General features: G+C 40.3%; 1 protein-coding gene across 1 annotated transcript in view; it reads left to right on the forward strand.

The window, feature by feature from the left end:
* The window catches only part of FAM160A1 (family with sequence similarity 160 member A1), a 263,667-nt gene that overhangs the window by 180,672 nt on the left and 56,754 nt on the right, over window positions 1–26,241 (forward strand). The window contains exons 6-7 of the mRNA XM_025385547.1: window positions 6,829–6,987; window positions 8,818–8,904. Of these exons, the coding sequence (XP_025241332.1) occupies window positions 6,829–6,987; window positions 8,818–8,904 (246 nt within the window). The remainder of the gene's footprint in view (window positions 1–6,828; window positions 6,988–8,817; window positions 8,905–26,241) is intronic.

The raw sequence follows: 26,241 nt of genomic DNA on the forward strand, positions 1-26,241 counted from the left end.
GTAGTTTGACTTGTCCCTAACCCTGCATTTCCTACAAATTGGACTTAGATCTACATGCCCAGTTAAATTTAGGTTAAATATTTTTGGCAAGGATACTTTACAAGTGATGCTATATACTTATTGCAGTACAGCAAGGGGCCTATGTTAAGTTATTCCACTATTGGTGATGCAATGAGACCCCAGTTAATACTTATCAGAGTAGTAAGTATTAAGTGGTAACTGTGTTGTCAAGAGTGTGAAAACAAACAAACAAAAAAAGAACTTTTGAGAATATAAATTGGCATAGTAACTCAGGAAAGCAGTATGGCAATGTTTGGTAAACCTGAATATTTGCATACCGTGTGATCCTGCAAATTCCCTTCTAGATATCTGGCCTGGAGAAATCTGGCACTTATTTACAAGGATACATATACAAAGATGTTCAATAAAACAGTGATTTGAACAACAGAAAAATAGAAGTACGTGAAGTGAAAGATAAACTGGTTTATTCATACATCAGTGGAATACTTTTCAGCATTCAAAGTGTATGAATAGTGTACTGTCATGTAACTATGTGTATGAACAGCAGTAAATAAAAAAACATATTGAGTTATTTATTTATTTATTGAAACAGAGTCTCGCTCTGTCACCCAGGCTGGAGTGTGGTGGCGTGATCTCGGCTCACTGCAACCCTGCCTCCCGGGTTCAAGTGATTCTCATACCTCAGCCTCCCGAATAGCTGGGACTACAGGCGTGTGCCACCACGCCCGGGTAATTTTTTGTATTTTTAGTAGAGACAGAGTTTCACCATGTTGACCAGGCTGGTCTCGAACTCCTGACCTCAAGTGATCTGCCCGCCTGGCCTCCCAAAATGCTGGGATTACAGGCATGAGCCACTGTGCTGCCTAGAGTTTACATAAAATTTTAAAACGCAGAATCTTAGTGTACGCTGTTTTTTGGATACATATGTATACAGTAAAAGTACAACACAACCGCAAGGATAATAATATATGCGAAGTTCAAGACTGTGACTTTCTGGGGGTGAAGGAAGGAGAAGGGATGGTAATGAGATTGGAGTGGGGTGTAGTTCTATTTCTAATTTTTATTGTTTGAAAAAATCAGAGTGTTCTGAAGAAATTTTTGCAGAATATTAAAATCTGTTAAGTCTTGGTGATGGGTTTCTATTATGCTTTGTGTATTTTTGATATTTCATAATTAAAAAATTTAAATATATTATGACAAGAATGGACCATTTTTAATGTTTAGATTTCTATTTAACTGTGTCATAAGCAGATTTTAGTTGAGTGTTGCTTTTATAAAAATGTATTTTAAAACACTGTACAGATCATTAAAGTTGGAGGGAAAACAACATCTCCAGCTGACCTTGTTTGCTAGAATGGAACACGAGCTTCATTGTGTTAAGTTGCCCCTTAGGATAGATCCCATAATCTCATTTGTACCCAGTTTTCTATAATTACATCTGACAACGTAATTAAAAAAAAAAGGCCTCTTTATGTTGAAGATAAAAGCATACTCTATTAACCATCCAGCTAAGGACCACAGTTGACAAAAAGATTTCTCTAATTAGTATGATTGTCAAAGCGTGTTAATATCAGGCTGTTGGAAAAGTAATGACTCTTTCAGGAAATTGGACCCCTTTTGTAAACCTTTACTGTTATAGTTGATAGGAAGAGCTTGCTGGTTCTGCTGCCTCATAACTCAAGATGTGCTTTCCTAGGAAAAGAAGGAGAATGAAGATACTCTAGGGAACAATTTGGTGCCAACAAAAGGGGACTAAATGACCCTGTCACTTTTTTTTTAAGAAACCAAATATTGACTGTTAAGCCCATGCCACTGTTATATACTGGCAAATGTAGAAAACGGTGTATACATAAATCAAGTAATGCAAATTAAAGCAAGCGACCTTTAGGTACACAGCCGCAGGTAGAATGTTATTTATCCCATATCCAAAATTTATGAGGCTTTTTATTTTGACAAGTTGTATCAAATAGTCCCTACCAGGTGTTATGCTGCGAGCTTCAGACTAAAGCCATCTGCCAAAAATCTTTGTGTTTGCTAAAATTAACCACATATCATTAGATGTTTAAAGTTAAACATTACTTGTTCACTGCTCTGTACATGTCTTCTTTCTTTTTTCTTTTCTTTTTTTTTTTTATGTCATCTTTCTTTCCTTCATTGGAAACATTTCTGTGTGTAAAACATTATGCAAATCTTGGTACATGCATTATTTTCTTTAATCCTGGCAACAACTCAGTGAAGAAATGGAAATTTAGAGAACTTTAATAACTGCCTGTCAGTGGCAGACTCTGGTTCAAAATCACGTTTGTCTGATACTAAAATCCTTGGTCTCAGCAACTGCGTTGCTATACTGCTGCCAGGGAAGTTGTTTGCTCTTTTGTCTATTGTTATCCTTGTGGTTTTACATGTGATTTGTTTCTTTTAAAGAGATTCTTGAGGGAAAATAAGTGAAAAATAAGTGCACATAAGTGAAAAATAAGTGAAAAATGGGTTAATGCTTAATGTGTTGGGAATAAATAGAATATTTTGCAATTTGTGTGTGTGTGTGTGAATGGGAATCCAAGGATCAATAAAAGTCTAAAATACTGGATGGGAATTTTATTTTTAATGAGCTGTTGAATACATCTATATTTAAACTTTTGTAATTTAATTCTAAGTTAAAAAATGAAATTTAAAAGTAAATAGAATGTTCTATTCATCTCTTAACCTAGAAAAGTTAGCTACAGACCTGTTGGTATCTTTCCTTTTCCTTGTCCTGTTCCCACAGCACTCTGTATCCCCTTAGGTAGTAATTATCTTTCTTGCATTTATTGATTTATCAGCCATATTCTCCATCTCTCCTGGTCTGCCTTGTTCACTGATCTTTCCCCAGGACCAATCTTGCGTATGTCTGGCCCACAGTCTGTGTTCTAGAAATATGTGCAGTCTGGGTGAATGAATCTGAACTCTGAGCACAGCCTAGGAAGGGAGGATATAAATACCATAAAGATTTAGAATCTTTTCCTAAGACTGTATAATACTCTTTATTCTGCGGAATATTTTCTCCTCTGTTTCTTTGCCATTCTGAAGGAGATAGCAGAGAAACTTTTTGTAGTGGCAGGAACATGACAGGACTTCCTGTTCAGCTGTCACTTCTGTACGGACAACGTCTTTCTGTCTTCTGGGAGTATCCTTGTGCATAGAGAGTATCCTTCTGTACAGGGACTATCCTTCTGGATGGGCAGGCTTCTGTTCACATCTCAGCCATGCCCTTTCAGAATACTCATTTTAAAAAGTGAATATTACATATGTGTTATTTTTAATTACTGTCACTGATGTATGTAATTTGAAAATTAATGTTGCTGTAATTATATTGATATACTGAATAGTTATTCCCAGCTTTTTAGTCAGACAAATTAAGCTGTCTTTATGAATTCATCTTCAAAGCCTCAAAGTGGTTAAGAAATCAGGAGTATGCAGAATTAAAGCCTTTGTTCTGTGGTTAATTTAGCAGGAGTTAGCAAATGTAATTGATTTAAAAAAATGTGGCATCAAGATTAGATTTCTCTTCGAGGAGAACTTTTGGTCTCTGTTCTCTTTTGCCGGAGATTTCTCATTTCTAAGAAGCAACTCATTTGGGTCACATTCAAAACTGGAATGAAAGTGTTTGTATGGGTATATTCACTTTGAATAGCGGACATTCTCCTTTGGGACCACAGATGCCCTGATTTTTTAAAAAGAGATAAATGTACTGTCTTGTTTATGGTTGTATTTTCTTTTTTTTTTTTGAGACAGAGTCTCGCGCTGTGTCACCCAGGCTGGAGTGCAGTGGCGCGATCTCGGCTCACTGCAAGCTCCGCCTCTCAGGTTCACGCCATTCTCCTGCCTCAGCCTCCGAGTAGCTGGGACTACAGGCGCCCGCCACCACGCCCGGCTAGTTTTTTGTATTTTTAGTAGAGACGGGGTTTCACCATGTTAGCCAGGATGGTCTCGATCTCCTGACCTCGTGATCCACCCGCCTCGGCCTCCCAAAGTGCTGGGATTACAGGCTTGAGCCACCGCGCCCGGCCTGTATTTTCTTAATGTAGTACCTGGCCTGAAGTAAGTGTTTGGTATTTCTTTTTTTAAGGAGTGAGTAAATGAATGAGTGATTAAAGGTTGCCAGGAACCAGGAAATAGAACAGAGAAATGTATATAATTTTTTGATTTCTCTAGTACTGAAATGGTTCATCTATTTGTCTCCCTGTCCTTTATACTCTACTGGGGGCTCGTATACCATCTCCCCCACCCCTCCTAGATCCTCCCATGACTTCATATGGTCTCTCCATGTTAAGACCTCCCCGACCTGTACTCTGTTGTTGAGTTGCGTATGTTATTCATGGGAAGGACTCTTAGCATCTGAAACTCAACATACCTGACTGGACAAATCATCCATACCTCCAGTGTGGACTGGAATGAACAAGTCAGATCAGGAGAGATGGAGAGGGTAGGCAATACACTAATACATGCAAGAAAGATGATTGCTACACAAAGGCATACAGAGAGTGCTGTGAGAACAGGACAAGGGGAAAAGGGAGGCAACAATAGGTCTACAGATAATTTTTTTCCAAGTTTAACATACCTAAGCCCACCCTTCCTTCTGACTTCCTGTTTGTGATGCCAGGCACTGTGGATTATTTTGTCATATCTCATCTGTCTAAATCTCCCTTTCCTTCTCTCTCTGGTTCATATGGCTTGAGGTCCTATCTACATGTTGATGGCTCCATCTCTAGCCCAGAGCTCTCTTTTAAGCATCAGCCCCACATATCTGAATACTGGGCTCTCCATTTGGATGCCTCACACGCTCCTCATGTTGTCCTATAAAACCCTGCAGGATCTGATTCCCGTTCACCTTGCCAGCCTCTTTCTACCTGTAATTCTGCACTCTAACAATACTGCGCTTCTCTTAGTTCCTGGAGAATACCATCTTTGCTTTCTCCTTTGAGCTTTTGTATATGCTGTTTTCTCTGCTTGGAATATTCTTCCCCCTACTCTTTTTCTGGCTAACTTCTACTTACCCTTCATCAGCTTAGACATCACTTCTTCTGAGAATATTTCCTGCTGCCAACCCTCCAAATCTGAGTTAAGTCTTTTGTACACCCACAGCACTATATATTTTCTATTATGTATTCTGAGCATTTCTAACACTGTTTTAATTGCCTGTTAATCTCTCATTAGACAGTGAGATCAATGAGTATGTCACTATTTCTTTTCTGGGCCTGCCTCATTATATTTTCTTGAATGTTTCCATCTCATTCGAGGCCATTGTCACCTCAGGGTTTGTGCTAGAGCAAAGACTTTTGTAGCTGGCCTTTTTTTTTTTTTCTTTTTCTTTTAAGGCACTCCAGCTCTGTCGGCCAGGCTGGAGTACAGTGGGCCAGGCTGGAGTACAGTGGTCCAGTCTCAGCTCACTGCAACCTCCGCCTCCCAGGCACAAGTGATTCTCTCTTACCTCAGTCTCCTGAGTAGCTGAGATTACAGACTCATGCCACCATGCCCAGCTAATTTTGTATTTTTAGTAAAAACTGGGTTTCGCCTTGTTGGTCGGACTGGTCTCAAACTCCTGGTTCAAGTGATCCACCCACCTCAGCCCTGCAAAGTGCTGGGATTACAGGCATGAGCCACCACCCCTGGCCCCATAGCTGACTCCTTTGCATTCATTCTGTGCCATCCCTGGCCATCCTATACATATCTAGCAAGTCAGGATCTCCAAGTTGCTGCTTAATTCAGTATCACTTCCCAGCTGGGAGGCCTCCAGTACTATGAAATTCATTGCTTCCCTGGTTTGCTATTCCACAAAGTAAAATCAACAAGCACTCAGCATTAACTGTGTTATCTTCTTACATTTCTGTGTCTATTAAAGGCATCACCATTTTCTTGGTGACCAAGTTGGGTAAGTTGACAGTTTTGAGGTATCCCACTTACCAAGCCCAAAGGCTGTCAGTTTAAATTAAGGAACAGAACAGTAAGGGAGGAAGCAAGCCCTAAGAGTATTGGATTAATGGCAGACTGATAGATGTCATGATTAGATCACCCTCATATCCACCTTCCATGTGATACTCAAATTTTATTTCCTCCTCTCTTTTCCTAGTGCTGATGCCTCCATGTAGACTCACTTTATCTCTGCTTGAATCTTGTCATTACATCTAACTAGCTGATTGCTGTCCCCCAATTCTTTCTCCTTGCTATTGTTTGTGAAGATCAAATGAGAAAATATACGTGGAAGTGCTTTCTAAACTACAAACGTGCAGCTGTCAGTCATGACCTCAAGCATGCAAGGAATTGCATGGAATCTTTCTTATAAAGCTCATGGTTCCAATGTATGTGACTTTCTGTCCTGGACCACCTCAAAACAGGGGATTCTCTAGGCTGGAGAATGTGCCTTCTCTGTATTTGCCCTTGATGTATTGTACTATAGGATGTTGTTTATGAATTTGTTCCTCTCCTGAATTTCTTGAGGCCAGAATAATGTTTCATTCATCTTTGTGTGTACTTCCCCTGCACCAAGGCCAGCATAGTGCCTAGCACATGAGAGATGAGCAACCCATACCAACTGTGTGTATATTAGCCAGATAGTTCTGGTGTTGCTGTCCTTCTGCCAGAGTTGTTCTTCCCTACTGTCTCCACCTGTTTGCATCATTTTTAGCTGGCTGATGGGCTCTTATACCTTTAATACCTTGCTACTTAAAGATATAGTTTTGGAAACAGCAGCATTGGCATCACCTGTGAGCTGTTAATTGCAGGTTGAGAACTTTGGAAAAGCATTTATTTTGTTTTTATTTCTGAATACAGGTACTTGCAACTGGGCTCAGTGGTCTCTACTCTTCCCTGCCTACAAAGCTAGAAGAGAAAGGCGAGGAATGGCACTGCCTTCTGAAAGATGACTGGCTTCTACTTCCTTCTCTTGTCCAGTTCATGAACTCCCTGGAGTTTTGCAATGCAGTCATACAGGTACCAGAGCATGATAAGGATCCCTTTGCTATAGCTTCATTCAGAGCACAAGCATTGCAAAGGATTAATTTAAAAGCATTCACTTTTTAAAATGTTAATAAATGTTTACGGAATATTGGTGCTTTACTTTAAGCCAAGTGAATGTCCTTGAATGAGTGAAAATGTTAGTTTGTAGGTTTCTGTAAGTTTTAACTGAGAAAAAGAAATGAGTAGATTTTCTTTATCTTCTTTATAAAAAGTGTTAATTCTGTTTTGATTATCTACTTAGCCATCAAAAAATAAGTTCAATGCCTGACTCATTAAATAGGTATTTTTAGGTTTCTAAGTACTCCAGATTATACCACTTCTACTTCAAGGTCTTCTTGGGAATTTATAAAGGAGAACACTTTATTTTGCTTAATGGTGCATACTACATAAAGAATATTGTTATCCCAATTGAATTTAGAAGAAGTTAAGCATTTTCATTGAAACACAAATTAAATTTGCTTTGAAATTGGCCTGTTTGGGGGGGGAAAAAACAACCACTGAACTCCTGTGTATTTGGCTTCTTGATTAGATTTTTGCCTTTAGATTTCTTGTTACTGTTTTCAATAAAAATCAGATTTTATATATATTTAAAGATGTGGTAAGTTTTCATAAAAATGTTTTGTTCCATATAGCATAAATATTACCTTAATGTTAGATTTATTAAGAAATCAAGTTTTCTTTATAGTGATTGTAGGATGAAAAATGTTAGTTATAATCTGTTTATCTACCAAATAAAGAAATAGCCTCTGGAAGAAAATACAAGTAAATTATTTTAGTTCCATCTCATTTTTATTGCTAAGTCAAAGGAAGTTTTATTTATATATAAGAAAAATGGATTACATCTTATTTTTTCCTTTAATATTGAGTCTATCAACATTTTCTTGCAGTTTGTGGAAATAAAAAAGATGGAACTACTATTAGTTCTTCCCCAAAAATATATACACACAGAGAGATTATCAGTAATTTAAAGATCTAGCCTCACTTTCCTAGAAATTGCTTTTTACTTTGTTGCTTGACTTTCTTCCTCTTTTTCATTGTCTTCTTTTTTAAGAAAGAGAAATAAAGCTAATAGGCATGGTAAGAACAGGGAAATTATATATTTCATACTGTATTTTGACATTGAAACCATATACTTTTAAGATTTTTTGTTTGGGGAAGACTACTGAAAAGGTTACTTATAAAAGATATTAGTAGAGGGTTATCCACACTAAATATATTTTGGAAATCAAATATGAGAAGTATTGTACCTCTGATAATGTTTTCTGCTTTCGAATATTATCTATTTTTCTGAAAATATTTTTAAATGCCTTTCTCTTTAATATAAGTGACTATCAGGAAATACATATTTAAAATGGGAAAATGTTTTCTGCCAGCAAAATAAATGTATTTAATTGTTCGCTTTGACAGTTATGCTTAGTTTTTAAAATTAGTTACAGGTTGAGATGTGATTTAGAGGAAAGTAAGGGGCAAAAATTAAACTTTCCAGTTTGTTAACTTTAATTTATGAATCCTTATACGTACTCAGTCTGTTTATTGTGTTTTTTTCAAACACACAGTTTAAAATTACCAATATTATGTTTGAAAGTTCAACTTCTGTGAATTTTAACCAAGCTGTTTATGCTGGAATAAGCTATTTGAAGGGCTTACATGACAGTATGAGGTCTGATTTGTTCTTTAATCACAGAATAAATGGCCAAAATTTGGATTTCCTTTTTGAGTTCAGGATGTACACAGAATTGTTTTGTTTTAAGAACTGAAGATTGAACTCTTTGCCTTTTTCTTGACTATCTGCATCTCTCTTAGGTGGCTCACCCCTTGATTCGAAATCAGCTTGTCAATTACATTTACAATGGATTTTTGGTACCAGTCTTGGCTCCTGCTCTCCATAAGGTCAGTGATTGGCTCATGTAATCTTCTGTCTCTATAATACAAGTGATGGACACTGAGGAGGGTAAACACAGTGTAACTGATTTGATGGTGACTTTAGCCTTATTTTTCTTCTATCTCTATTTCTTAGCAATATCAAACACAGATCTTAAAATGGCCACAGCTTAAACTGATGGGTTCTGTCTGGTGTCATAGAATACAGTATTGTGAGTGTCAAGTAGGATAGTCAGCCCAAAGGAACGTTGGCAGATAGACTCCGACTCTGTGCCTGCTTCGCTTTGTGGGTGGTGGCTACTTGGAACTGTCAAGCTGTCCTCCAAGGCTGAGTCTGTCATAGAAAATGCAAGGTATGCCGTGGGCATGGAGAGGAGCAGTAGTAGCACAAGTGCCATAGATTTGCTGTCTACTTAATAGAACATAATTTTTTATTGTAACAGTTTTGTGACAGCAAAAATTAAAGTGAAGCTGTCATTTTTCCTTCACTAAATAAAGTTAAGGTCCCATCAAAGGTTGGCTGTCTCATTAGCACCACTCTGATTTTCTTATGACTCTCTGATTTTGTATGATAAATCAACTGATATATTTTCCATTGTGAGCTGTCAGGCGACACCCCTGGGCCTAGAATTCTGATTTTTCATTTTTCCTTCACTAAATACAGAGACTTGTGCAGTATTTAGTTCAGGGAATCTTTGTCAAGATTTTGGAATCACACCTCTGGCAGGGACAGAAGCAAAGAGCAACTTGATCATATGTTGTTTTGATGGAATGCCCACCATTCTGCATCCTGAAGTTCAATTTCGACAGGCTTTTATTTTACAGAAGCCAAAAATACTTGATTATGGCAATGTTGAAACCTTGCCTTCCAAGCTGATGGGGTTTCTGGTTTAGAGCAGATCTTGACAGAAGATGTTCATCTCTTACTATTTAGTGCCTCTCCAGCATAGTGGCCATGTTTTCCAAGCCAAACAGAGTACTTGGTTTGACTTAGATTTTTATGTTATTTCTAGATTCGAGAGGTCATCTTTGATGTGGTTTAAACATAAAAATACTGAGGTTTCCATGTTATTTTAGTAGTTTGTGGCCACAAAAGAACCAAGTCTGTGAAATTAGATCTCTCTTGGAAAATAAGGGATTAACTTTGGAAAATACAGAACTTGTATTTGTTTCTAGGTTAACTTTGTGTTTGTCAGTATTTCATTGTTCCAGGGATGGAATGGGTATCTTGCATTGAAGATCTCTAAACCTCTGCATGGAAGAATTTTCCTCTTTGGAGGAACACAAGAGTGCTATAGAAATTCTCTGGCAGTAATTATCCATATATACTCTCACACATTTAGACTTTTTTCTTCATTTGTTTCCATCCTTTTCCTCATTGACCTATTGACATAAAATAATTTCCTGTCATTATTATAATAGTGATAATTATTATAATTACTATTTGTTCAGGAAATTTTATGTTATTATAATTAGCACACTTTAGTGTTACAAACATTAGTGATAGCTCTTTATCCGTAATTGAGGATGAAAACCACCTCAGAGAGCTGTTACGAGGATCTTACTGGTCACCCCACACTTCCTCTTCATAGCACTTAGCACAAGTGGAGTTAAATCATTACGTGTGCTATTACTTGCTTAATGTCTTCTCCACAGTGGTATGCACACTTTTATGTATGGCATATTATCACATGTGTTTTGTTCACTGGGATATCTCCAGTGCTGAACACAGTACCTTAGACTTAGGAGGCTGAAGAAACAACACACCAATGGAATGCATGTTAAAGTACCTTCCCAGATAGTGGTTTGTAAGAGAATAATAGCTAACATTTGATCTAGCACTTTATATGTATTATGTAATATCCTCAGTTGTGCCCATAATTAAAATATGAGAGTTTTAAAACCATAAAGTTAATACATGCTTATTGTAAAAATAAAAAAGTCAATGCTGAATATGTAAAATGAAAAGCAAATGTTACTGTATTAGGTTTGAATTTCCAACCCCTAATTCAGATTTCTTAACTTGTATCCATTGCAGACAATTTCTCTCAGGGCTATATAGCAACTAGGGAAACAAAGATGGATTTTTTCCTTCTTAATTAATTTTTCTCCCTGTTCTCCATCTGTTTTTTGTTTGTTTGCTTTTTTATCATTTAGAATGAACAGGGTTAGGGAGGGAGCAGGCCAGGGAAGGTGAACAGCCTCTCCTGTGGCTCTTGGCTCCCTATGTGGTTGATGAAGAAAGGAGCCATTTCACGAGTGGCAGGGCAGGAAATCAGAAGCACATGAACAAAGAAGTCTAGAACTGGATGTTTCTTGAGGGGTTCCCAGTGAGAGCAGTCATATCCTATATCCTATGTTTCCTCCTTTAATATGGGGAATGATGCCAAGAAGTCTGGGCTCAGGTCTACTGGAAGGGACTCCTGTCTGTGTTTTCTATACTCCATGTCCACTGCCTTAACATGAGCATTATTTTTTTTTAATTGTGTATTTATTTTTATTTTATTTTTATTATACTTTAAGTTCTGGGATACACATGCAGAACGTGCAGGTTTGTTACATATGTATACACGTGCCATGTGGTTTGCTGCACCCATCAACTCGTCATCTACATTGGGTATTTCTCCTAATGCTATCCCTCCCCTAGGTCCCCACCCCCTGACAGGCCCGGGTGTGTGATGTTCCCCTTTCTGTGTCATGCGTTCTTGTTGTTCAACTCCCACTTATGAGTGAGAACATGCGGTATTTGGTTTTCAGTTCCTGTGTTAGTTTGCGGAGAATGATGGTTTCCAGCTTCATCCATGTCTCCGCAAAGAACATGAACTCATTCTTTTTTATGGCTGCATATTCCATGGTGTATTCCATGGTGTATATGTGCCACATTTTCTTTATCTAGTCCATCATTGATGGGCATTTGGGTTGGCACCAAGTCTTTGCTATTGTTAGTAGTGCTGAAATATATATAATATATATTGTTAGTGTGCATGTGTCTTTATAGTAGAATGATTTATAATCTTTTGGGTATATACCCAGTAATGGTATTGCTGTGTCAAATGGTATTTCTGGTTCTAGATCCTTGAGGAATTGCTGTACCATCTTCCACAGTGGTTGAACTAATTTACACTCCCGCCAACAGTGTAAAAGTGCTACTATTTCTCCACATCCTCTCCAGGATCTGTTGTTTCCTGACTTTTTAATGATTGCCATTCTAACTGACATGAGATGGTATCTCGTTGTGGTTTTGATTTGCATTTATCTAATGACTAGTGATGAGGAGCTTTTTAAAATATGTTTGTTGGCTGCATAAATGTCTTCTTTTGAGAAGTGTCTGTTCATATCCTTTGCTCATTTTTTGATGGGGTTTTTTCTTGTAAATTTGTTTAAGTTCCTTGTAGATTCTGGATATTAGCCCTTTGTCAGATGGATAGATTGCAAAAGTTTTCTCCCATTCTGTAGGTTGTGTGTTCACTTTGATGCTAGTTTCTTTTGCTGTGCAGAAGCTCTTTAGTTTAATTAGATCCCATTTGTCAATTTTGGCTTTTGTTGCCATTGCTTTTGATGTTTTAGTCATGAAGTCTTTGCCCATGCCTATGTCCTGAATGGTATTGACTAGGTTTTCTTCTAGGGTTTTTATGGTTTTAGGTCTTACATTTAAGTCTTTAATCCATCTTGAGTTAATTTTTGTATAAGGTGAAGGAAGGGGTCCAGTTTCAGTTTTCTGCATATGGCTAGCCAGTTTTCTCAGCACCATTTATTACATAGGAAATCCTTTCCCCATTGCTTGTTTTAGTCAGGTTTGTTGAAGATCAGATGGTTGTAGATGTGTAGCATTATTTCTGAGGTCTCTGTTATGTTCCACTGGTCTATATATCTGTTTTGGTACCAGTACTGTGCTGTTTTTGTTGCTATAGCCTTGTAGTATAGTTTGAAGTCAGGTAGTGTGATGCCTCCACCTTTGTTCTTTTTGCTTAGGATTGTCTGGGCTATACAAGCTCTTTTTTGGTTCCATATGAAATTTAAAGTAGTTTTTTTCTAATTCTGTGAAGAAAATCAATGGTAGCTTGATGGGGATAGCATTGAATCTATAAATTACTTTGGGCAGTACGGCCATTTTCACGATATTGAGTCTTCCTATCCATGAGCATAGAATGTTTTTCCATTTGTTTGTGTCCTCTCTTATTTCCTTGAGCAGTGGTTTATAGTTCTCCTTGAAGAGGTCCTTCACATCCCTTGTAACTTGTATTCCTAGGTATTTTATTTTCTTTGTAGCAGTTGTGAGTGGGAGTTCACTCATGATTTGGCTCTCTATTATTGATGTATAGGAATGCTTGTGATTTTGCACATTAATTTTGTATCCTGAGACTTTGCTGAAGTTGTTTTCAGTTTAAGGAGATTTTTGGCTGAGACGATGGAGTTTTCTAAATATACAATCATGTCATCTGCAAACAGAGACAATTTGACTTCCTCTCTTCCTGTTTGAATACCCTTTATTTCCTTCTCTTGCCTGGTTGCCCTGGCCAGAACTTCCACTATTATGTTGAATAGGAGTGGTGAGAGAGGGCATCCTTGTCTTGTGCCAGTTTTCAAATAGAATGCTTCCAGCTTTTGCCTATTCAGTATGATATTGGCTGTGGGTTTGTCATAAGTAGCTCTTATTATTTTTAGATACATTCCATCAGTACTTAGTTTATTGAGAGTTTTTAGCGTGAAGGGGTGTTGAATTTTATCGAAGGCCTTTTCTGCATCTATTGAGATAATCATGTGGTTTTTGTCATTGGTTCTGTTTATGCGATGGATTAGGTTTATTGATTTGCGTATGTTGAACCAGCCTTGCATCACAGGGATGAAGCTGACTTGATTGTCGTGGATAAACTTTAATATGCTGCTAGATTCAGTTTGCCAGTATTTTCTTGAGGATTTTCACATCGATGTTCATCAGGGACATTGGCCTGAAATTTTCTTTTTTTGTTGTGTCTCTGCCAAGTTTTGGTATCAGGATGATGCTGGCTTCATAAAATTAGTTAGGGAGGAGTCCCTCTTTTTCTGTTGTTTGGAATAGTTTCAGAGGGAATGGTACCAGCTCATCTTTGTACCTCTGGTAGAATTTGGCTGTTAATCTGTCTGGTCCTGGGCCTTTTTTTGGTTGGTAGGCATTAGTTAACTTCTTATTGGTCTGTTCAGGGATTCCACTTCTTCCTGGTTTGTCTTGGGAGGGTGTATGTGTCCAGGAATTTATCCCTTTCTTTTAGATTTTCTAGTTTATTTGCATAGAGGTGTTTATAGTATTCTCTGATGGTAGTTTGTATTTCTGTGGGATCAGTGGTGATATCCCCTTTGTCATTTTTTGTTGTGTCTATTTGATTCTTCTCTCTTTTCTTCTTTGTTAGTCTGGCTAACAGTCTATCTATTTTGTTAACCTTTTCAAAAAACGAGCTCCTGGATTCACTGATTTTTTGAAGAGTTTTTCATGTCTCTATCTCCTTCAGTTCTGTTCTGATCTTAGGTGTTTCTCGTCTTCCGCTAGCTTTTGAATTTGTTTGCTCTTGCTTCTCTAGTTCTTTTAATTGTGATGTTAGGGTGTCAATTTTAGATCTTTCCCACCTTCTCCTGTGGGCATTTAGTACCATAAATTTCCCTTTAAAAACTGCTTTAGCGATGTCCCAGAGATTCTGGTATGTTGTGTCTTTGTTCCTATTGGTTTCAAAGTATTTATTTCTGCCTTAATTTCATTATTTACCCAGTAGTCATTCAGGAGCAGGTTGTTCAGTTTCCATGTAGTTGTGTGGTTTTGAGTGAGTTTCTTAATCGTGAGTTCTAACTTGATTGCACTGTGGTTGATCTGAGGGACTGTTTGTTATGATTTCCGTTCTTTTGCATTTGCTGAGGAGTGTTTTACTTCCAATTATTGGTCAATTTTAGAATAAGTGTGGTGCTGAGAAGAATGTATATTCTGTTGATTTGGGGTGGAGAGTTCTGTAGATGTCTATTAGGTGCTTGGTCCAGAGCTGAGTTGAAGTCCTGAATATCCTAGTTAATTTTCTGTTTCATTGATCTGTCTAATATTGACAGTGGGATGTTAACGTCTCCCACTATTATTGTGTGGGAGTCTAAGTCTCTTTGTAGGTGTATAAGACCTTGTTTTGTGAATCTGGGTGCTCCTGTATTGGGTGCATATATATTTAGGATAGTTAGCTCTTCTTGTTGCATTGATCCCTTTACCATTATGTAAGGCCCTTCTTTGTCTCTTTTGATCTTTGTTGTTTTAAAGTATGTTTTATCAGAGACTAAGACTGCAACCCTCCTTTTTTTTGCTTCCATTTGCTTGGTAAATATTCCTCCATCCCTTTATTTTGAGCCTATGTGTGTCTTTGTACATGAGATGGATCTCCTGAATACAGTACACTGGTGAGTCTTAATTCTTTATCCAATTTGCAAGTCTGTGTCTTTTAATTGGGGGCATTTAGCCTGTTTACATTTAAGGTTAATATATGTTATATGTGAATTTGATCCTGTCATTATGATGCTAGCTGGTTATTTTGCCCATCAGTTGATGCAGTTTCTTCATTGTGTCGATGGTCTTTACAATTTGGTATGTTTTTGCAGTGGCTGGTTTTGGTTTTTCTTTTTCATATCTAGTGCTTCCTTCAGGAGCTCTTGTAAGGCAGGCCTGGTGATGACAAAATCTCTCAGCATTTGCTTGTCTGTAAAGGATTTTATTTTTCCTTCGCTTAGGACACTTAGTTTGGCTGGATATGAAATTCTGGCTTGAAAATTCTCTTCTTTAAGAATGTTGGATGTTGGCCCCCACTCTCTTGTGGCTTGTAAGGTTTCTGCAGAGCTATCCACTGTTAGTCTGATGGGCTTCCCTTTGTGGGTAGCTTGACCTTTCTCTCTGGCTGCCCTTAACATTTTTTCCTTCATTTCAACCTTGGTGAGTCTGACGATTATGTGTCTTGGGGTTGCTCTTCTTGAGGTGTATCTTTGTGGTGTTCTCTGTATTTTCTGAATTTGAATGTTGGCCTGTCTTGCTAGGCTGGGGATGTTCACCTGGATAATATCCTGAAAAGTGTTTTCCAACTTGGTTTCATTCTCCCCATCACTTCCAGGTATACCAATTAAACATAGGTTTGGTCTTTTCACATAGTCCTATATTTCTTGGAGGCTTTGTTATTTCCTTTTCATTCTTTTTTTTCTCTAATCTTGTCTTCACACTTTATTTCATTAAGTTGATCTTCACTCTCTGATCTCCTTTCTTCCACTTGATTGATTCGGCTATTGATACTTGTGTATGCTTCACAAAGTGCTTGTGCTGTGTTTTTCAGCTCCATCAGGTCATTTACATTCTTTTCTAAACTGGTTATTTTAGGTAGCAATTCCTCTAACTTTTTTTCAAGGTTCTTACCTTGCTTGCATTGGGTTAGAACACACTTCTTTAGCTCAGAGGAGTTTGTTATTACCCGCCTTCTGAAGCCTACTTCTGTCAATTTGTCAAACTCATTCTCCGTCCAGTTTTGTTCCCTTGCTGGCGAGGAGTTGTGATCCTTTGGAGGAGAAGAGGTGTTCTGGTTTTTGGATTTTCAGCCTTTTTGTGCTGATTTTTCTTCATCTTTGTGGTTTTACCTACCTTTGGTCTTTGATGTTGGTGACCTTCGGATGGGGTTTTTGAGTGGACGTCCTTTTTGTTAATGTTGTTGCCATTCCTTTCTGTTTGTTAGTTTTCCTTCTAACAGTCAGGCCCTTCTGCTGCAGGTCTCCTGGAGTTTGCTGGAGGTCCACTCCAGACCCTGTTTGCCTGGGTGTCACTAGTGGAGGCTGCAGAACAGCAAAGGAACAGCTGCCATTCCTTCCTCTGGAAGCTTCATCCCCAGAGGGTCACCCACCAAATGCCAGCTGGAGCTCTCCTATATGAGGTGTCTGTCAACCCCTGCTGGGAGGTGTCTCCCTGTTAGGAGGCACAGGGGTCAGGGACTCACTTGAGGAGGCAGTCTGTCCCTTGGCAGAGCTCGAGCACTGTGCTGGGAGATCTGCTGCTGTCTTCAGAGCTGGCAGGCAGGAACATTTAAGTCTGCTGAGGCTGTGCCCATAGCCGCCCCTTCCGCCAGGTGCTCTGTCCCAGGGAGATGGGAGTTTTATCTCTAAGCCCTTGACTGGAGCTGCTGCCTTTCTTTCAGAGATGTCCTGCCCAGAGAGGTGGAATCTAGAGAGGCAGTCTGGCTACAGCGGCTTGCTGAGCTGCAGTGGGCTCCACCCAGTTTGAACTTCCAGGTGACTTTGTTTATACTGTGAGGGGAAAACTGCCTACTTAAACCTCAATAATGGCAGATGCCCCTCCCCTCACCAAGCTCGTGTATCCCAGGTCGACTTCAGACTGCTGTGCTGGCAGTGAGAATTTCAAGCCAGTGGATCTTAGCTTGCTGGCCTGTGTGGGGGTGGGATCTACTGAGCTAGATCACTTGGCTCCCTGGCTTCAGCTCCCCTTTTAGGGGAGTGAACAGTTCTGTCTTGCTGGCCTTCCAGGCACCACTGGGGTATGAAAAAAAAAAAAAACAAACAACAACAACTTCTGCAGCTAGCTCTGTGTCTGCCCAAATGGCCGGCCAGTTTTGTGCTAGAAATCCAGGGCCTTGGTAGTGTAGTCACCTGAGGGAATCTCCTGGTCTGCGGGTTGTGGACTGTGGGAAATGTGTAGTATCTGGGCTGGAATGCACCATTCCTCACAGCACAGTCCCTCACGGTTTCCCTTGGCTAGGGGAGGGAGTTCCCAACCCCTTGAGCTTCGCAGTGAGTCAATGCCCCACCCTGCTTTGGCTCACCCTCGGTAGGCTGCACTCACTGTCTAACCAGCCCCAGTGAGATGAACTGGGTATCTCAATGGGAAGTGCAGAAATCACCTGCCTTCTGCTTGATCTTGCTGGGTGCTGCAGACCGGAGCAGTTCCTATTTGGCCATCTTGCCAGCCACCTCTATTTATTCTATGAGGCTTATTTAGTATCCTAAATAAATTTTCTTTGTGCACTCTCTCAGCCACCAACTTATGCATAACATTTTAGTTACCTGCCATCAGCGTAGGCAGTTTACAGAGGTGAACCTATTCTCTCTGTCTCATAAATAATATAAATAATTTCATGCTTAAACAATATTTCTGCCGCATTTCTGAACCAGAGATGAAGTCATCACCAAGTGTTCTGGGTAACAAAAGGTGAGGAGTGGAAATCCTTGACAAGTGAAGATTGTCTCCGCTTTCCTCTTCCCACTCTATGTAAGGATAATACGATACTTAGCCTTTGCAAATTGTTCTCATAAGTTCTTGTGTTACGTGCTTTCCTCATCCAGATGGGCATTTATTTTTCTGTGTTAGTAAAATGGCATTTCTGATTTTTTTAAAGGGCTGCATAGTTTTCTATAGTGTGAATAGGTTCACAGTTCCTTATTCACAAACTTCAAAAGCTCTGGAAACTCAGTTTTCTTACAATTCACTTGATTCACAACCTAACCTTTGATGAACTCATTTGGTATTGAACCCTACTTGAACCACCTCGAGGCTATTTACTTTTAACTCACTTGTGTTAATTTTTGTATGTTTTGTAGAAAAAGCAGTAATATATTTGATTATAAGGTACTGTCCCCCTCCCCCCGGGGGATGTTCTGTCGAATATGGCAGATGTACATAACTTTTCTTAAAGTTTTGCATTCCAAAATACACATCATCTCCAGGGTTTGGGATAAGGGATTGGAAACCTATTTTGGACATATGGGAAAGGATAAATTTTTAATTTAAGGTTAAAATCATACTTTGTAAAAGTCATATTAAAATGATACTATGTTAACATAGGTAATATAGGAATTAGATCCAGCTATAGATACGGATATCATTTTGTACAAAACTGGTTATTTATACTTCAGATTAATGGGACAGCCCTTATTCAACAAGAGCTGGTTTTGTTGTCTCTGTATGTTTAATTCGTCAAAGCCAAATTTTCAAGGCTGAATATTCATTGGTATAGTTCTACTAGTCTGGGTTCTCAGAGAAGCAGATGCCAAGATAGGATTAAATGTGCCAGGATTTTATTTGGGGAAATGCCTGTGTGAGAGAAAATAGGAGCAAGATGGGGGAAGGCTGGGAGAGTTTTCAGACTGCAACACCAATCTGACCCCAAGTGATGAGAGAGGCAGAGAAGACTGGCTGGAAGTGTCCTAGACTGTTGAACAGTCTGAGAAAGGCTATTAGAGGCCTGCATCTCTCAGGAACAGGCCTGCCTTAGTATGTTTACTATACTCTAGTGCTCCCAGTCACTGGCTGGGAATAACCTGCAGGAAGTATAGCCTCAGACAAATGTGGAGAACATTCCAGAGTTTAGCAGCAGGGGCCCCAGCTCAGTAATGCTCCCTGTAGTTGGAAGTCTGCGAGGTGCATTTCCCAGGCCACTACAATGGTTGATGGATTTCCATGGTTTTTCTGGTTATAGATGTGTACAAGATGGTTGTATATATTTGCTTAATTTAGAGACCTCTTTCCTGGTGTACAGAATATTCAGGAGTTCAAATGGACCCCTAAAGCATGGGGGCATTTCGGTCAGGATTAGCTTGACAGAGGAGCTTATAGTAGCAGTCATGATGATTATGCTGTAGTCACAGACAACACTGAAGTCTCAGGGGCTGAAATAACAAATGTTTGTCTCTTGTTCACCCTGCATCTTTGCATTGCATCATCACTGCATCTTTGATTGTGGGATGAGTAATTTGTAGCTAGCTTTTCTCCATGTTATCCTCACTCAGGGATCCAATTTGATGGAGCCTCCACTATCCGGAACTGATATCACTGGTCTCAAGGTGATGTCAGGGAGAAGAGAACCTTGTGAATGACCCACTGGCTCTTGAAGATTTATCTGGAAGTAACACATATCGTTTCTATTGACATTTCATTGTCTAAAGCAAAGCAAGTCACCAGGCCACATCTGACCTCAGGAGGAAGTGCAGTTCTGCCATTTCTTCAGAAGAAGTCTAGAATATGATTATTAGCCCTAATGTTTGTCATATGTCACGTATTTAGTCAAGGCCCCAAAAGGAGTAGATGGCATTCAGACTGGGTAGTGAGGGGAACTTAAACAGTGTGGTGTTTCAGTGATCTAGCGCTATGTAATAAACTATTCGCAAACTTAGTGACTTAAAACAGCTGTTGGTTGTTAGTATAAATCACGATTCTCTGGTTCAGGAGTGCAGTCAGGACATGGTGGGGACAGTTCATCACTGCTCTGTGGTGTCTGGGGCCCGAACAGCTTGGGGCTGACTAGATCTCACTCTCTCTTCTTCCCTCCTTCCACACAGCCTCTCCACAGGGCTGCTTGGGCATCTTCACAGCATGGCAGCCTCTGGTAGTTGGATTCCTGTACTGGTTGAACTCCAAGGGCTCCAAGAGTAAGTGTGCCAAAGAGGCAAGAGATAGAAGCTGCTAGTCTCCTAAGGCTGGGGTTTGGAACCTGGAAGAGTATCACTTATGCCATATTTCATTGTTCATAGTCGCACAGAGACCACCCACTTTTAAGGGGAGAGGACATAGACCCTACCTCTTTATAGTAGCAGTATTAAAATAATGTGTGGCCATATTCTGGGCAGGTTTACCACAGTTGCCACCCTTAAGTCTGAATGTGCTGTAAAGGGTCAAAGAAACATATGTGAAGAGGCCCACCTGATAAAAGCCATGAACTTCAGTCATGGGTTACAACCTGCCTGAGACAACCCTTCAGAGGGGAGTCAGGGAATAAATAGCCAAGCTTCCTTCTCCTTCTTCCTTCCAGTCACCTGCTAGAACCCCATTGGGTGAACCCAAGTAGAAAGCATATGGAAGGGAACCATGGGAGAAAGGTCTATACAGGTCTACTGGGGCACAGGGCAAGGTGGAAAAGGTGGAGAGTAGATTTAGAGGGGCTGTTGGAAGCAATCAGCATGCTCATTTACCGGTATCAGCATCTTAGAGCAATAATTGGCAGGTGGAAATGGTTCCTGTAGAGTGTGTTTGGGTTTAATGCATAAGTAAATTACAGCTTAAAATTTTCTAGAAACACATTAGTGAATCCACTCTTTATAGCTTATAGTCACTGCCTCATTCTGTTTATTGAACCTTGTCCTCTGGAACCTAAAATCAGCTGGACTCCAGGGTGACAGGTAGAAATGCTAACAACATACTAGATATGAAGAAATGAAGGAATATCTGAAGCACAGGTAGCCATCACCAAATCAGGCTTATTATTACACGTATTTAAGCAGAGTCAAGGTGTGCAGTGGAAGAGCACTAGACTGTGAGTCAGAGATCTGGGTTCTAGTCCTGGCTCTTTTATTTACTGCTGCTGTGTGAACTTGTGCAAAGCTTCCAACATCCTTGAGTCACATTTTGTATTAGTCCATTTTCATGCTGCTGATAAAGACATACCTGAGACTGGGAAGAAAAAGAAGTTTAATGGACTCACAATTTTACATGGGTGGGGAGGCCTCACAATCATGGTGGAAGGCAAGGAGGAGCAAGTTATGTCTTACATGGACGGTGGCAGGCATAGAGAGAGAGCTTGTGCAGGCAAACTCCTGTTTATAAAACCATCAGATCTCATGAGACTTATTCAGTGTCACCAGAACAGCATGGGAAAGACCTGCCCCCATGATTCATTTACCTCCCACTGGGTCCTTCCCACGACATGTGAGAATTGTGGGAGCTACAATTCCAGATGAGCTTTGGGCAAACCATATCACATTTCCTCAGCTCTACAATGAGGACAGTAGTACTCCTCTTTCCTCCGTATAGGGTATGAAAATCAAATATAAGTGCATTCTGAAAAATCATATACTGCTGTATGCGAAGGTATTATAACTATTGCAGGACAGATTCTGCCATCTCATAGGCAGTAAAGGGATAATATTGTTTGTTCAAAGACCATTTAGTCAGTGTGCACCAGGTGCAAAGTATTCTGCCAGACTCCATGGAGAAATGAAGGTGGCTGAAAAACACTGTCATTTCCATGGAGTTTATAATCTGGGACCCAGGAGACTGACATGTTAATTTAAGCAAGAAAAACTAAGTGCTGTGACAGAGAAAGTAGCCAAGGTGGGTGGGGGAGGGAGAGAGTGACATTGTGCTGAACCTTGAAGGTAAGCAGGTAGGGAGGGCGTGGAGGAGTGTGTTTGGATGAAAGTACACCAGGAGAGCTGTGATGTCCAAAAGAAGTCAGGCACCATAGGACTGAGAAAAGACCCTAATGTGATTTGTAAGGCAGGTGAACATTGATATCCATAGTAAGCAGTGTAGAGGGAGTCAGATAAGGGTCTCAAGAACCATCTGGTGGTGACAAAATAAGGCCACTAGTGTGGACTGGCATTCTGGGTAGTGTGGTGATGAACAGAAGAAAACAGTAAGGCAGGGGATTTAAGAGAAGGGAAAGGGGTGGAGAAAAAGACAGACATAGGCGATTCAAGATTTAAGAGAGAAGGGATTGTCTTGGTCCCTAGCTATAAAACCTTTCCACACTACCTAAAGGAGATGACTGCTTCTCCCTTAAGGACTGCGCCCAGCCTTTTCCTCACCAGGCTAATAAATGCACTTAGCATTTGCTTAAAAATATTGGGATTGTGGCTGGGTGCAGTGGCTCACACCTGTAATTCCAGCACTTTGGGAGGCTGAGGTGGGCAGATCACAAGGTCAGGAGTTAGAGACCAGCCTGGCCAATATGGTGAAACCTTGTTTCTACTGAAAAATACAAAAAATTAGCCAGGTGTGGTGGCGGACACCTATAGTCCCAGCTACTCAGGAGGCTGAGGCAGGAGAATTGTTTGAACCTGGGAGGCAGAGGTTGCAGCGAGCCGAAATCGCGCCACTGCACTCCAGCCTGGGTGACAGAGCGAGACTCCCTCTCAAAACAAAAACAAAAACAAAAACAAAACAAAAACACAAAGGAATTGTAAAGAATTGCTTTATTAACAACCCCTGGGGCTTCTGATTCCCTGGAACTCTGAACTCTCTTGGTTCTCCTTAGGAGAACTCAGTCTGCTCTGCTGACTGGATGTTGTCTTTTCCTAAATGTGGACATGCCTCAGGGACTGTTTTTCCACTGATTGACCCTCATGATTGCTATCTTCACTCTGCACAGATGGCCTAAAAAGCTGCTGGGGCTGAGTATTCCGACCACTGGCTAGATCTCTTCATCTCAATGACCTGTTACTTCCTCAAAGTTAAAATGTCAGGAGGCAAACTCATAATGTCTTTCTCCCGAGGCTAGCTTAATTCATCCTCTGCATACCTTCTTTTTGTGAATAATACCATTTTTCCCTCTTACCTGGCATAGAAGCCTTAATCATCCTTGAATTTTTTCTCTTAATCTTCCCAAATATAGTGCCAACCTTTTCCTGCAAGGTTCTTGAGTCTGTTTTCTTGTTTCTTCTCCCAGTAGTGTCACTGTGGGTCTTCATCTCCGCATATCTTGACTGGGGTTAGTTTTCACTTACGGTCTCTTTACTGCAACTTCTTTCTTCAGATTATCTCACACATAACTGCTGGATTAAATTTTCTAAACACATCATCCTTCCTCTAAAACCTTGAGCGGCTCCACTTCCTACAATGTTCTTAGTCTATGCGTTGTGTCACAGCCCTGACGCCGTGCCATCCTCATTCTTGGTTCAAGGCCTCTCTCGTATACTTAGTCCGTTTTCTCTGCTTGGAACATTCTCTTCCTTCCTCCTCTGTGGTGGAGTCTTACTTGCTTCAAGGACTAGCCTAAATCCCTGACGTTGGAGGTTCTAGGCTTCTCTGTTCCCTAGAGTTGGCAGCTCTCAATGCCCCTGTTATTCTGAGCACGTGCTCCTTTCTATTGTTAGGTGATTTTGCATTTGACCCTGCTTCCCTGCTCTTTCAGGAAACCCCTGGAAGGGCCTGCATCTGTCATTCCCAGAGAGTGCACCAAGGAGCCCTGAGGCTTTTCAAATAACTCACAGGGGTGCTAGGAGATATTTTCAGTGTATGAGGGAAACACAGTGACATCTGTTGGACACCACATGAACTACCAGCTCAAAATAGCAGTTTTGGCATGAACTCATATTCATTACTTTCAATTTGGCTTTACCAATTTAAAAATGAGTTTTTGGGCCGGGCGTGGTGGCTCACGCCTGTAATCCCAACACTTTGGGAGGCCGAGGAGGGCACATCACCTGAGGTCAGGAGTTGGAGACCAGCTTGGCCAACACGGTGAAACCCCATCTCTACTAAAGATACAAAAATTAGCTGGGCATGGTGGTGGGCGCCTGTGGACCCAGCTACTCAGGAGGCTGAGGCAGGAGAATTGCTTGAACCCAGGAGGCGAAGGTTGCGGTGAGCCAAGATCATGCCACTGTACTCCAACCTGGGTGACAGAGCGAGACTCCATCTCAAAATAATAATAATAATAAATAAAAATGAGTTTTTGGTGGGTTCTGTGTTTAAGAGCAAGTATCATATAAAAACTGATGTGGAACAGGAAATGAGGTTTGTAGCAGACAAAAACAAGTGAAGCAGTCTAATTGGTTTTGGCATTAGCTTGGGAAAATCTCCATCCAGATGTGTGGTTTCAGGGTCCTGGGCTGGTGGGAGACCCATAGAAAGTTGACAGTTGCAGCCAAAGATGGCTTCAGTGCTTGTCCTGGATCTGGCAGGATTAGAAATAGGGGACTGGTAGGTTGCTTGGATGGGAAAAGGTTGTATAAGTAGCACCTCAGGCTCAGTCATATTATTTCTGTCAAATGTCTTGTGAACTAGGGTAGGGTAGTCTTTTGTTTAGTGGGTTGTTTTGCTCCTTTTTGAAAAGAGATTGTTAGGAAATTATGGCAAAAGTTTGGGACTATCTCTGGTGGATAGAGGTAGAGACCTCGAGGTGAATATGATGAAGTAAGAGGTGGATGGAAGGGAAGATAATTACATACCATCCTTTCTGCGGGCAGCTCACAGGCATTAGCAATGATAACTGTGACCTCAAGGAAAGCCTGCACCTTTGGTTTTTGCCAGGAGCAGCCAGCTGTGTTTCATTCTACAGATTATTCCATACAAGTGCACTTGGAAAGACAGAAGCAAAAACTCTACCAGAAAAACTGATTTTTCCACCATCTCTTGTGTGCTGAAACCATGCTTGAACAATATACTTGGGTAGAATAATTTCAGCCATTTCCTTAAAGGCATGTGTACTGGGTTCACATAAGCCGCGGTGGAGCCCATTTGTTTTACAATCTTGTCTTCCAAACACGCACATACATATTCATGATCTGCATCCTGCAAGCTCAATAATTCATGGCTTATTGACTTAGGTTGATGGATGGAAGTTTTTTGGGGACTAGAGAAGTAAAGATGGAAATTTTGAGAGGCTGAGAACAGCCACACTTGTGAGTTGCCCACTTGCTATTAGTGTGTGTGTGGGTGGGCAGGCTGGAACTCCGGTGGATCCCAATTTGGCTCTTACTGGCTAGGCATATTTTGGACTTTTATGCCCAGTGAAAATAGTGACTGACGATTTTAAGAGCAATTAAGTACCATCTTCAAATTATTATCACCATTATAAAATATTAATGGGCTATAATTTGGTGCTGAGTTTGCAGGAGGAATACACTGATCGCTTATGTCATAGTGAGGAGTTGGCAGGACAGCCTGCCGTACAACCATGATTTAGCTTCATTTCTCCTGTCCGTTCTTCCTCATGCCTCTCTAGTCTGGGAGACAGTAGTGGGGGTTCTGGAGTAGGAGAAGGGTAGACACAAGTCCTCTTGTTCTCTGGCAGACTTCCTGTTGGATTTTTGGTTGCTTCAGCAGTCTGTGCTCTTTGTCACTTGTCATCTGTGCCACTTCCTGAGGAAAAACATCTTGACGTTTTATGCCTGGTTTCCTAGAATGCTGTGGAATTTCACTGATCATGTCATTCCTTTCAGTGGGAAATGGGAAGAAGGAATCAAAAGCACGGAATGTAAGATGCCACCTTGGCTTTGGAATTTTGAAATTCTGTTTTTTAAATTTGGTGGTGCTTTGTTAAATCTTTTGTAGCTTCCCTTGACTTAGTTGAGCCCCAAACGAGGCAACATCTCTGGGGTGAACCATACTAAAAGATATAGAGGAATACTTTTTTTGATCTCTGCATTTCATATTTCTACTTACATATTTCAATAATTTGCAGAAAACCCCACAAAACATTGTCAACCTTACTGACCCATGGTTTTTAATCACTGAAGGCTCCTGAACATTGTCTTGTTCTATTTTTGCTAGCTGCTTATTCCTCTTCCTGTAATAATCTTGAGCTATATTTGTTCATGTGGAACTTTGCCCGTCTCTTACCATGCCTGGAGTAAACGAGT

This window comes from Theropithecus gelada, chromosome 5 (assembly GCF_003255815.1).
Source record: "Theropithecus gelada isolate Dixy chromosome 5, Tgel_1.0, whole genome shotgun sequence".
In the NCBI taxonomy this organism is placed as follows: Eukaryota; Metazoa; Chordata; class Mammalia; order Primates; family Cercopithecidae; genus Theropithecus; species Theropithecus gelada.